General features: G+C 40.8%; 2 protein-coding genes across 8 annotated transcripts in view; one reads left to right on the forward strand and one right to left on the reverse strand.

Moving 5' to 3' along the window:
- The first annotated feature begins 1070 nt into the window (after positions 1–1070).
- On the forward strand, positions 1071–1640 carry LOC5572803 (serine-arginine protein 55). The gene has a single exon (XM_001654154.2). The coding sequence runs from the start codon at positions 1071–1073 to the stop codon at positions 1638–1640; it is 570 nt and encodes a 189-aa protein (XP_001654204.2).
- A 728-nt stretch (positions 1641–2368) lies between these two features.
- Positions 2369–13298, reverse strand: part of LOC5572804 (tubulin polyglutamylase TTLL4) — a 144747-nt gene continuing 133817 nt past the window's right edge. For 4 of the 7 annotated variants that reach the window (XM_021847000.1, XM_021847002.1, XM_021846999.1 and 1 more), the window contains exons 3-7: positions 11805–12699; positions 7622–8544; positions 7394–7555; positions 7054–7332; positions 2471–3655 (exon numbers count right to left, since the gene is read on the reverse strand). In XM_021847000.1, coding sequence (XP_021702692.1) covers positions 3284–3655; positions 7054–7332; positions 7394–7555; positions 7622–8544; positions 11805–12699 — 2631 coding nt within the window. In that variant the 3' untranslated portion in view covers positions 2471–3283. Of the gene's footprint in view, positions 3656–7053; positions 7333–7393; positions 7556–7621; positions 8545–11804; positions 12700–13298 lie in introns of all 7 variants that reach the window. The other 3 variants (XM_021846997.1, XM_021846995.1, XM_021846998.1) reach the window with 3 other exon arrangements.

Raw genomic sequence — 13298 nt, forward strand, 5'->3', positions numbered from 1 at the left:
TCAGCTGAATAATGAACGTACAGTTCAAAACCTTCAACTACAAGGACAAATGATCAAATACGAGAAGTTGCGGAACATATATCCTCATGTAAGGGGTTTTCCGTTGCGTAGCTACGTCGACGCAGTTCCCAGTTTTATCATCGGCATAGAACACGCACAACTTCTGACTTCACTGAAGGTGCGAGAGGGCAAAGTAAACGTATCAGTGGCTGTAAAGACAAGACTAGGATGGTGCGTTTCGGGAACCGTGAGCTTCACGATCTAATGAAGCAGTACTTTGTCGTTGAGGAAGCAGCAGTGAAAAGTCCAATTGAGCCCGCTGATAACGTTACACATGCAGAGTTGAAGGGAGATTTGAAACCAGTCTGCCCTGAAAATACGACCGCCCATTTTTTCCAGACAGTCTGCCTCTATCCGAAACAAGGATTTCTGAAGCTCTACCCTAAATGATGATCCAAATCCATACCTAACCAATATACGATACAAAATCGATCGTTTCGGGTGTCTTCACCATCAAATGTATCCGAGTGTTATTTCGCGAATCATCGTCTTCGCAGAAAAAGTGAAAAAGTGTAATCCATCATGGACAGTCGAGGGGGGGTCCCGTAGCCTAGAGGTTACGCTTTCGCTTCGTAAGCGGAAGGTCAGGGGTTCGATTCCCAATCCTCCCTCATAAAACACTCCGTCCAGTCACCAGAAGACGCCGCACGAAGGACCGTGTATTGGGGAAACACATCCATCCTCCGTCAGTATCGGATGGTGACTGAGACAAACTGACCCTCTTTGTAGGCTGTTGCCTCACACGACACTGAAACATGGCAAAATGAACCACCGCACACCAATGGACAACGGCTATATGGATATGGATTGGACCCACGGTAGCTCTCTCATCTACCTGCTCGGTATGAGTGAAATAGCAATAAAGATATAAATAGATTCTGTAACGATATGATAATCGGCATAGTAGTGGCCAAGTGCACGGAGTACCTAAAAAAAAATGGACAGTCGAGTGTATGCAGGAAACCTACCGCACAATACACGACCGGGATGCAGAAGATGCCATTTACCAGATGAACGGTGCAAAGTTGCTGGGCCAGAGGATCGTGGTTGAGGGCACCAAGAGACCGCCTCGATTCGGCGGATCAAGTAATCGTCCGAAACCTCCGCAGAGAACCTATCATCGTTTGATTGTGGAGAATTTATCGTCCCGCATCGATTGGCGGGATCTTAAGGCCCATATGCGGAATATAACCTTTGCGGATGCTCATCGGGACCGAATGAACGAAGGAGTAGTGGAGTTTGCCAGCCGATACGACATGAAACGGGTGTTGAAAATGTTTGACGACACCGAGCTCAACGGAACATACATACGGCTGTATGAAGATCGTGGTCGATCACGCAGTGGAAGCAGAAGTAACATCGGTTTCGACTCACGATCGCGGTCGAGATCTCGCAGTCGTTCTCGTGGGTATCAGTCGAAGTCTCGTTCGGTGAAAAGCTACCGTCGATCGAGGTCCCGCACGGCTTCGGAGGAGAGTCGCAGCCGATTCCGGTCTGTGTCTGAGTCAAAGCATTCCGGTCGAAGCTACCGATCGGAATGGTCCAGTGGTAGATCATCTAGAAGAACAGAACGCTCTTAAGCGATAACTTTGTGACAGTGTAAATACCTTAATGGAATTTTGATATCTTGTTAGCAATAAAGATAATAAACCACAATGAAAACATCCTTTGTTAGAAGCAGAAGGAAAAATGGATTTAAGGGAGCATTTTGAATAAGACAGAGACTTTAGTGACTGTCTTAATACAACGGTGACCAAGTCTCTAAAATGAGACCTGCTACCTGTCTTCTGAAAGGTAAGAAATAGCGAGGATGACGAGACAATAGCTGTTAGAAGTCGCGAAATCATTCGTTTCAAATATGGTACCACGAGCCGTAGGTATCAATTCCCGAGTGTTGTCTTAAAAGCGGCAATCATCGATGATCCGGAACTGCTCAAGTAAGTTACGCTGCAAACGCAGAGGGTGTTATCAGAGGGCTACATACGGAAAGCATGATCATATAGATAGGTAACATATTACACTCATGTAATACTTCAGTCCAACCTCTTTGGTCGTTGTGGGAACATCGGAAACAACCATCTATTCTATCTATCCCTTGTTCGGTATTTCTAATGGAAAATTTCATCGAACGCTCGTAAAGTATTACCTTCTTCAGTGCCTACCTTAGCAAGAGAGCCCGCTTTTTTATTGCCCGAAATGCAGCAATGAGAAAGGTCACAAGTCAAACTCAACAGTAGTTAACTTTCTAAACAGCACATAATTACTAAATGGATAGTTCGGATCAAAACCACTGGCACTCGCATTGGCATCATTTACTAAACGACTGCTTTTATTTCTCGTCTATTTTCTTTCCTCTTTTTGGCTTAATCCTATAATTAGAATCTTAGTTTTGCCGGTTCATTTTTTTAACTATCGCAAGTATTTGAAAGTATGTGTATGTTTTTGCCAGACTGGCCCCGCCTGTCGTAATCACTGCCCGTATCGGGGACACTATGAAGATGTTCACGCTGGAGATGGGGGTTTCTCCAGTCAGAGAGGATTTCCCCTTACGTGAGAGGAATATATGAGCTAGAATGAGTGTGAAACTAACTGGAAGTAGGTAGTCGTCTTTACTTCGAATTACTTTTCGTATATGCAACCGTTAACGTTCCCCTTTTGCCTTAACGTGGTGGAACTAAAATTTTGAGAACACTAACCACTTTAATAATGAGAATCACAGTTGACCAATCGTGCGCGTCTGGACGAAAATTATGCGTACAAGTTTTGTATGTATTTTACTACAAACTAATGAAGGAGTATTTCTTGAAAGGGAAAAATCAATTAGTGCTTTTTACTTGTCGTGACTCTAAACTTTGATATTTGGGCTGTTACAAAGGGACTAAACTGGGATGTTGTCATTATATCTATTACACCAGCAATCTGCGTTGTTAAAGCTACGTCTACTCATCTATGCTTCGAGTAGTCTGGTTAAGACTATTTTTTCACACGCTTCCGGTTTTTTGTTTTGTATTGTTGAAGAACACATCGGATCAGTCTTGTTAACACAAACCCGCTAAGAACTGTAATTTCCCTAAGTAGAAAAAGAGTTGCGTCCCAGAATCTGACGCACGGGAAAAATCAATTTCCGCATAAACGCGCAACTTTTCCGCTTTCTCCAGGTTGCGCTCTTTGATACGAAGAATCATAAGTAGGTAGGTAAATCGAAACTAGGAAACTACTTACATCACTGCTGTACAATAATGGCATTTTCGGTATCACCGCATTGCTGCTGCTTCAGTAACAACGCGTCATCCAGGATCAGTTTGATTTTGTCGCTAAGTCGGATATTGTCGCTCTCATCATCATTCGATCGAAGATGCTGCGAATGTTCCTTTTCCAACTCCATTGCATCATCCGTAGGCGCCGACTTTTTCGGCAGCGCCACTTCTTCGCCGATTTGATCGATCGACTCTTGCGATTGGAATGCAGAGCCAGATTCTTGCGACTGAAGTTCCGAGCTGGCCGGATCCGACTGGATGCCACTGTCCTGGGAGGCGTTTTCGTTGTTTATACTACTGCTGCTGCTAATGTCGGGTAGCTGTCTATTGTTGGAGTCCTATCGGAGCACGTTGATTGGATGAAAGTCAAAAAAGAGTTATTAGGGTCCTCGAAGTTTTATGAAATGATTTAGAGTGCTAAAGTAAGGAGATTATTCCTTCGAAGGGTGGGGTTTAATGAGGTTGGAACGCAACCACCATGACACAAATCAATTACAACATCAAGAATGAGAATGTATCGTTCGCGATAAAGCTGGCTAATTCGGTGCCATGGATGGGTAGGGCCGGGAAGAACAACTACTCGCATCCATGATAATGGGGTAATGCAGCTATGCGGGGAGGTCTGAATGAGCGCTAGATGAGTTACCATTCTATGAGTGCAGTATGGAAGGAACGATATGGCTGGTACAGGTACAGGTCACAGGTTTTAGGGCGCATGGGACTTTGGGGTTAATTTTCGTAGGGAAATGCTATACATCCTCGGATGCTAAGTATGACTACCACGAATGGAACACAAACGAATTTGAACGATCGATTTTCAGGAAAAATCTAAATTTCCTAGCTACCTTTACCTCTTTACGGCTACACTTATCACACGCCAGGACGTTATAATCGGGAAATGGATATATCTAAGGTATAACTAACTGTAATCAGACTACATAGCTCTAAAGAAGTCGTGGTCTCCCCGTTTGTTTAGCGTTTCGATGATTTCGTCGATTGCCTTTCAGATTATTCCAGCAGAAAGATAAAGAAGGAGAAACAAATTTACTCACTTGGGATTAAGTTTTTACAATACATGAACTGTACATTTCCTTTTTCTCGGAACATAAAGTAATGGTTCGAAACAGAAAACTGCTCTAAGTAACGTGGAATAACGGCCTATAGGAACAGCCTAAAAGTGTTTTTGCAATGGTACTATTCGTAGGTAGTATTGTAGATGAAAGTAGATGAAATGTACAAAACTTTATACAAAAGGAAAGAATCGAAAATTGAATTTGAATTTCTGCCAAAACTCTAAAACACCTATTGTTTAGTGCTGTTTGTCAGTAAATTGCTTAGTTTCGCGCATTTTGTTTAAACATTTTACAAATTTAGAAATATTTCTTATATTTGTTATTTATATATTTGTTCTTCTTCTTCTTGGCATTAACGTCCCCTCCGGGACAAAGCCTGCTTCTCAACTGTTCTTATGAGCACTTCCACAGTTATTAACTGAGAGCTTTCTATGCCAAAGTTGCCATTTTTGCATTCGTATATCGTGTGGCAGGTACGATGATACTCTATGCCCAGGGATGTCAAGGAAATTTCCATTGCGAAAAGATCCTGGACCGACCGGGAATCGAACCCAGACACCTTCAGCATGGCTTTGCTTTGTAGCCGCGGACTCTAACCACTCGGCTAAGGAAGGCCCCTTATATATATATATATATATATATATATATATATATATATATATATATATATATATATATATATATATATATATATATATATATATATATATATATATATTTGTGTATAAGAATATAATTATATTTGTCTTATATTCTTATATTTTGTATTACTTTACACATAATCCACATTTAGAAATAGGCATTCGAAATTTATGAGGAATTTTCAAAAATACGCACAATTATGGCGTTGACTTGATTGATTTATGATTTTGATGCTATTTTAAAATTTATGCGAGTCTCTTATTTTTCAGGCTGGTCAATAACTGGTTTGGACGTCTGTTGCCCAAGTTTTGGAATAGATGCTCAACCTCACGGAATCCCATACTACAAAATATTTAATTGCCTGTATTGTGATATTTCCTTTATTTTATTATCCATTTATCCAAATGCAAAGTTTTTTCCTCATTTTTCCTTTTAAGCTTATTTTTTGCTCAAAACCCAATTCCAATCATATGAACAATTGTTAAATTACTGCTGAAAAGACCACCCTGGAGGTTTTCTTGCAGAAAAACATGAGAGAATCGTGAAACAATTTGGGCCGCCAACTGCCGCGAGCTGCAGAGCCTCAGTCGCTACCAATCGATTCAGCCATCTTATTTCATTCGAGAGTATCGAGAGAGCCAAATCGATGGCTTGTCTCGCCGTTTTTGTTTTGGACTGAAGCTTGTTCAAGAAAGTTGGAGACAATTTCCGTAGCGTTACGGAGCTGCATTAAAATAATACCAGTCTCTAAAAAGAGACCGGTTACGAGCCCTGTCAGAGTTGCTTGCGTCATATTCATATTGGCGTGGGAAAACGTCTCAATGGTATAGACATTTTCGAGTAAAAATTTGTAGTAGCGGTAACGTTGAAAAATATCAAGTATTGCTTCACAGCAGTATTAGTTTGAAGAGTCCAAAAGTCATCTTAACAATGATTCAATATGAAATGGCTTTTACAATACGAGTTTCTCTTTACTAATCATATATTATATAAATAACTTTACTCTACATACTATTAAAATCTACGTATAAATAAGCTTTAAAAACCTTCAACTGCTAGCTTGCAATAACGTTTTCATCTGGTAAAACAGTCTAATGTCCCATTAAAACGAACGAATTCCAATAAAAAAAACTCCATTAGCAGTTACTTAAACAGGGTCGCGAATAATAATATGTATTACTCGAGGGATCTTCATTTGAAGTCAACACAAAAAGAAATAAGACAAGTTCTAGTTTTTTTTTCGAAAAGCTATCATTGTTTAGATGAGAAACTTATAAGTGCACTTACGACCCCGTATCGTTCGACAACGCCAGTATGCCGCGCGAAAGGCTTCCCAGAAATCCTTGAATATGACCGATTGGGTGGGGTGATTTTCAACGAAAGTTGTGGGTTTTTTTTTGTACAAGAATTTTAAAAACATCACGGACGCAAACGTGAGTTTTTTCGTTTAATAAATAACATAATGTAAGAACAATAGTTAATCGGTAGAGAATTTGAAGAAACTGGTTATTAAAATTTAGAGTAAAAGCTATTTGGGCTAAAAAGAGAGGCAACAAGTTTGTAAAGTTATGTACAAAATAAATTCTGCAAAATAGAGTATTATCAGTAATTTGTAACTGCTTGTAACTGGAGGTGTTTAGTAGGATTTCAGTTGGGCAGGAATCTTCGATTGGTGAAGAAGGGAACCAGGATTGTGCTCATTTTCAGATTTGGAAACGACCGCTTGAGAATGATTTTTTGTGCGAGAATGCTTTTGCAGCAGAGCTTTACATGTTTTCACGTGAGATTCAGTGTGCTTTGGAGGTGTATTTCTGTTCTTGAGTAGGGCTTGTGCGCTTGAATTTGATTGTGTTCCTTTCTGATGCTTGATGCTATTGGTTTCTTCATGCTTAAAGTGTTATGAATGGTTTTGAGAGTTGTTCGAGTGGATTGCTTTTGCAGATAGCGATCTTCAATCGATAGGAGTATCGATGAAGGATCGCTAGAACCGAAGAATGGTGACAAGATTGAAAATTGCTTACCTTTTTAAATGTACTGGGCGGTACCTGAAGGTGAATCTTCTGTTGGCACAAAGATTGCAGCAGGGCAATACCTTCGGCTCGATTGTTGCAGTACCGGTGTTCCCACGCGTCCAGCAACCGATTGTAATACCGAGGGTGTTCGGTAAAGCAAACGTATCGATGGCTGTTGGGTGCTGGCAGGATACGCTCTAGCGGGGCACTTCTGGCTAGTTCATCTTCGGTTAACAGCAGACAACGTACGTCGTCCGGAGTCAACTCTTCCAAGATGTTACTTAGGTACTGAAATGAGAAAACGTTCATGAATATACCAGCGTTCATAGTCATATCTTTTCAAATTTACCTCATCTCTGGCCATATCCTTCTGAATGTATTGATTATGTTTCAGTCTTTCCGCCTTGGATAGTGCGGTCACATATATCCGTTTGTCATAGCAAAGTGGACCTTGTAGGCCTTGTTCAGCTAAAATTTCCTTTTGTTCAGCCATCGCTATCCTTGGTGGCACCTAAGGTAAATAGAAAACCAATGATTAGAGCTTTCCTGAAAATTGTCACTCAATTCTATCACATACCTGATACATGACCGAGTTCAACAAAGCTTTGACCAGCGGTCCCTTGACGTGGGCGTCCAGCGTTGAGGCGGAGTGCAACGACGGAGAGATGTTCACCTCCAACAGCCAGGGAACCAATTCCGAGTCTAGTAACACGTCAATTCCGAACAGCTCGTAGCAGTTATATCTGCTGGCGACATTCAGCTTGGACATGGCGTAGATGGGTCCTTCGCCGGCGAGGATCGTTCGCAACACTAGGTTTCGCAGTGCTCCCCACAGTCGATCGGTGTTTATTCCCTGCTCGGCAAAGTAGGACCACAGCGATTTGATGGTCCACTTGTGGCCCTGGCAGGCATCGGCATCTTCGTTGGCGTTGTAGTTGTTCGACAGCTTGTTAATACTGTAGTTGGTTAAATGCATATAGCGATCACTGAGGGTATCGGACTTTTCGCTGTACTTGACCGAGGCGAATCGTGCCAACCCGTCGGTATGCATGTAAACCCGAAGAGGGTTTATCGACGTTACCAGAACGTACAACCGCAGGTCGAATTTGCTACCGTTGATGAGCAGGGGACGGTCGACGTAACGTTGCACAATGAGGGGTTTCCGCTTGGGAATCTGCGACCATCGGTTTACCACTTTGATTCCAGTTCCTCGAGCCGACGCCGGTGGTTTGATAATCCATTTGGCATTCCGTTGACTATATCTGGGCCACATTTGGCGCAGAATTTTCAGATCCTGAGGTATGATGTACGTGCGGGGCATGAAGCCGAACTCCTTTTTGCCGTGCCGGTTCATCAGGGTTTGCAGATTGCGCCAGACGCGATCTTTCCGGCCAATCTGGAAGCTTCCGGGCAGGTGGTTGAACTTCTGGTACGGACGCAGCGTCTTGAAGCAGGGACTTTTCATATGCTTGCCCCAAATTCCGATCCAATCGTTGGTTTCTGTGAGGAGAAGGATAAAATTATCATGACGGGCCATTGATGAGTCATACAATTATTTATTTCAAGTTTTACTCTTTTTAAATAACAATGGGTTCTGAGTCATTTAGCATAAATTATAATTACGTAAAAAGTGAGGGTCATTTGAAAAAACTTTCATAAACGTGCAATTATGTGTCAAAAAGACAGAAGCTTGAGACTTCATGTCCGGAAAAGGGATTTGAACGAGATCAGGGAACAAAAAAAAAAACAATCAGGAATAAAAAAGGAGACCAGGCGAAAACCAGAGAATACTCCAAGAGTAGTTTTGTAAAAAAAAAATCATGAAAATTCCTAAAAGAATTCGTGCAGACTTTTTTCACTGGGCACCTCCAACAATTTCTTTAGAAATTATTCGTGACATTATGCCAGGTATCACTCCCGGATTTTTGAAATGGAATTATCGAAGTTTCCTTAAGGTTTAACTCCCGAAGTTTTTTGAGGATTTCATCCAAGGATATCTTAAAAGATTTTTATCCAAATACACATTAATGTTTTTCATTTATCTTCTCAAAAATGGCTTCAGGGATTATTTTAGATTTCTTCCAGAAATGTCTCAAGAAATTCCGCAGTTTTCCAGTAAAATGTCCAATTTTATTCCATAGAATCTAATTTTCTCAGAATCAACGATCTGAGGATTAGCCCTTTCAATTTTTACGCGAGAACTCGTAATCTATCAAATCCAATTGGTCATAGAATTTTTATGGACATTCCTGTTCATGAAGAACATGTTGGCCAAAATTCATTGAAGATTTTTCTAATGTCCTAGAGGTACGAAACAAATCACTTAAGTATTTTTGGACTAATTTGTGAAACAATTCGAGGGAAAGTTTTCGATGGTAGTCAAGTTTTATTCAAAAAAATGTAGATTTATTTCACGATGTACTAAAGGAATTCATAACAACCTAGAATTTAAAAATAATAAATGGATATTGTGCATTAGTAATCAAAAAATGATAGCATGCGTACCTACATAAAATACTTACATTTCAATTGATTGTTTCAATAAATGAACAAAATAGTAAACAATTGGAATCGTCTTTTTTACAGAATCTCTCTGTTCAGTGTTATTTCTAAATTATTTCTATCAAAATGACTTCACACATTTGAAGTCCAGATAAGTTCCTGACAAACTCTTCAAATTGTTTGGTCGTTGTTCCAAACAGTCTCTGGCTTACTTTCTGGAGGAGTTATGTTGATGTTCCTTCAGAAGGTAGGTTTATGTTTCCTTCTATAGCTGGTACTGCAAAATATTCACTAGCAATCCATTCATCAGGCCTGTTAGACATTGGATCTGATTTTCATCAAAAATTATTCGAATGCCTTGGCCAGGATAAAACACTTCCTTGAGTTTTGTCCAAACCTTCTTCGAAAAATTTACCCAACGAAAAGTATTTCACATTTTGCAGTCATCAAAATATGCTAAATTTTTAAATAGACATATCAAAATGTGCTAAAATTCTTTGGAAATCTTCACTCGATTGTTACAAAATTCTTACAGAAAGTAAGCCAGGAATCTCTATCTTTCTTGACATTTTGATTTCCAAATCACACTATGTTCGTCTTTCGATCAATTAATGCCTGTTTCTTGCTATTTGATTTTGAAAGTTGATCCAGCTTTTAGTTTCTTCATCATCAGATCACGAGAATAGTGGCTTTTTAGTGACTTTTTAATGATCAGGTCGAAATCACTATCACTATCAGCCTGTACTTAAGGAACTCTTGCGTTATAGAACTGCTGTAAAGAACAAACAAAACAAAATGCAAAAACTCTCTGGAGAACTTCTAGTTCTAGTACAGGCTAAACTTGCCACGCTCAAAAATGAGTGCCGAGTACACAAAATCAGCCTCTCTTCATGCAGCACAGATTCTGTGCAAAGGGGGCTGTACACAGTTTTGTGCAAACGGTGGTAAACAAACCGAATGACTGAAATGCGCACAGAGGAGGAACGCTTGGAATGCGGAATTCGCTTCAAATTTTCAAGTTTTCAGAGATTTTTTCATTCGAATAGCCGAAGCGGAAGCAAATGGGGAAAAAACTTTCACATTTGCGACCATTTTCCGACTTTTCGCCTGAAAAAATCCCGGAAAACTTCGTATCCTACCAATGGCCAACACATCGGTTACACATAGCATGAGTGCGAATTACACAGAATTTTCACTCAGCCAGCCAGTCCTGCATTGGTTGCCTCATTCTGTGTAGTTTTAACACGTTGAGTAGGCTTAGCGTGTACTCTTTCTTGAACGTTTTTCTGGAAGAATTTCTGTAGGAATCAAATGAAAAAAATCGGTCGATGATTACCAGTAGAATCCCTGGAGCAAATACTGGGAGATCTCTTTTGCAACGATTCTATAACACTCCACAGGAAACCATTTCTCCGAAATCTATTATCCAGAATTCCGTTCCCTAGAATGAACCATTCCCCAGAAAGCTATATGTATTTCAATTGTTTGAAAACCATCTCTTTCCCATGGTAGCTTCAGAGCTCCACTGGTTTTTTTGACGAGTTTTCTGGGGAATGGTTCATTCTGTTTGAAAAGGTACATTCTGGAGGACGGTTTTCGGGGAATGTAGTATCACAATAAGCATTCCGAGAATCATCGAGGGGAATTTGTGTACAAATCACTGGAGACCTACTAGAGGATTTTTTGGGTAATCTCAATATGTGTTGTTGAATGTATTTCTGGAAGAATCCGTAGAGTAAGCACTAAAAAAAATCATGAAGCAATAAGAAATTCCTGTAAAACCTGGGGAAGGGTCAGGTATAAATCCTATCCGTATTTTAGATACTCATGAATTTACGAAATGATTTTTTAAAAAGACTCAAACGTTGCACACATTCAATTGTTCCAGGGATGTTTCCACTATTATTCATGAAATTCTTCGGAAATTTCGCCAAGCTCCCACGCATCAATTTTTGTAAGAATTTGTTGAATTGTTGAAGAATTTTTTGCGCAAAACCAAGTTATCAACACCGATCATTAAATTTTATCCTACAGAGAAGTTGTATTGTTTTGCACTTAGATTGATCTAACCATTTAGCATAATCATATAAACGCTATTTTTTGTCTTGAAAATATTAGAAAACAATGAAACTGAAACGTAGACCTTTGTTACAAATTGTTAGAGTTACCAATGCATTTTGATCGTAAACTTTTAAAAAATCACTTGCGTGTAATAATTCATACATTCCCGGAAAACCCCAAACTGAAAGAATACTCACTTTTCAGCAGCCGAAACCCGCTATTGATCAACACCTTCCGCACGACAATCGGCGTAATCAGCGTCATTTTCCATTTGAGCACTTTGTGAATGGCAGGCGGCATGGGAGGACCCTTCTCCTCGTGGGTGGAAAACGTTATGTAGGGTGGCACATGAGGAAACAAGCTAGGCGTCAGTGGACCTTCCGGTGGGCAGCCCCCTAGAACGCACCCAATCGACGTGACCGGTCCCCTGACCAGCGAGGGCGAGGGCGAAGTTGAGCATGATTTCGTACGCGCCTGGTATGCTGCCAAATGGGTTTGGTAGTTGTCCTCGGAGTCCGTTATCGAGCCATTCAGCACTTCGTCATCGTCGCCGAGCTCGTCGATCAGATCGTCCTCCTCGCCTTCGCACTCGGCATCCAAATCATCGTCTTCACCCACATCCGAGTGCCCAATGGTTTCCGTATCGAGATCCTGGGTATGGACCGATTCGCCACCACTGGTTCCCGTTGACATACCGGACGGAGTCGGTGAGGTAGAACCGGCCAAAGGTTTGAGCAGAGGAGGCGAAACCGACTTCCGGCCGACAATGTGAGCGACCGATCCACCGGAAGCAACAATAGCTGAAGCACTCGTCGGTGCAGCCTTTAGACAGGATTTGTACTTGTTAACGGCTGCCCCAGACCGGTTTCTAACAGTTTTCGTAATCCGCAAACCATTCGCACTGCCGGAGATCTTCGTTGATTTTCCCAGACGCTGTTGAGCCGTGCTAGTCCCATCGTCCAGTGAGGTGCTTTCGACTGCATTCAGCATTTTCGACGGAGGGGAATCTTTCTGGGCCATTGGAGTGGATTCCATGGTTTCGTCGCCTTCCAGCGTTGGAGAGATGTTATCACGTGCGCGCTTCAGAGATATCTGGTGAATGAAGGTTTGAAACATTGTTAATACGCATGTTTGTTGGGAAGTTTTAAATATACAGTATAGGACAAAACATTTGCAACTTTTTCGGTTTTCCATACAAATTGTCAGCTTTAGTGCGTTAGATCTGAATTATTTACCATAATTACCATTCGCAGTACAAAGTCGTTGTTATTGGCAACAGTTTTTGAAATTCAATATATTTTAACTAGCAGATGGTTGAAGACTCCGAGTTTGCCAGTCCCGAGACTACAATTGAAGCCAGGATAACAATCATGAGTACTAACTTTTTCTTATATTTTTAAGGGCTAATCTAAAAGCGAAACAAGGATGCAAGGACGTTGCAAATATTAGTAGTACCGATTTGATTCCTCAGAAATCAAATCGATTATGTTTGATAAAAGACACGCTGAGATGTAAGTCTCTATGAAGGGTGTTAAAAGCGGGACCTTTTCATTACATTCGATTTTTTCCATCAATCTGTGAGGAATTAAAACAAACATTTCATTACCTATCAATGGAAATGGAGCAATGCGATGTGCATTATATACTTAAACAATGGTTACAGTGCACTGTGTTTTATTTTCTCGATTTCA

Source organism: Aedes aegypti, chromosome 2, assembly GCF_002204515.2.
Source record: "Aedes aegypti strain LVP_AGWG chromosome 2, AaegL5.0 Primary Assembly, whole genome shotgun sequence".
In the NCBI taxonomy this organism is placed as follows: Eukaryota; Metazoa; Arthropoda; class Insecta; order Diptera; family Culicidae; genus Aedes; species Aedes aegypti.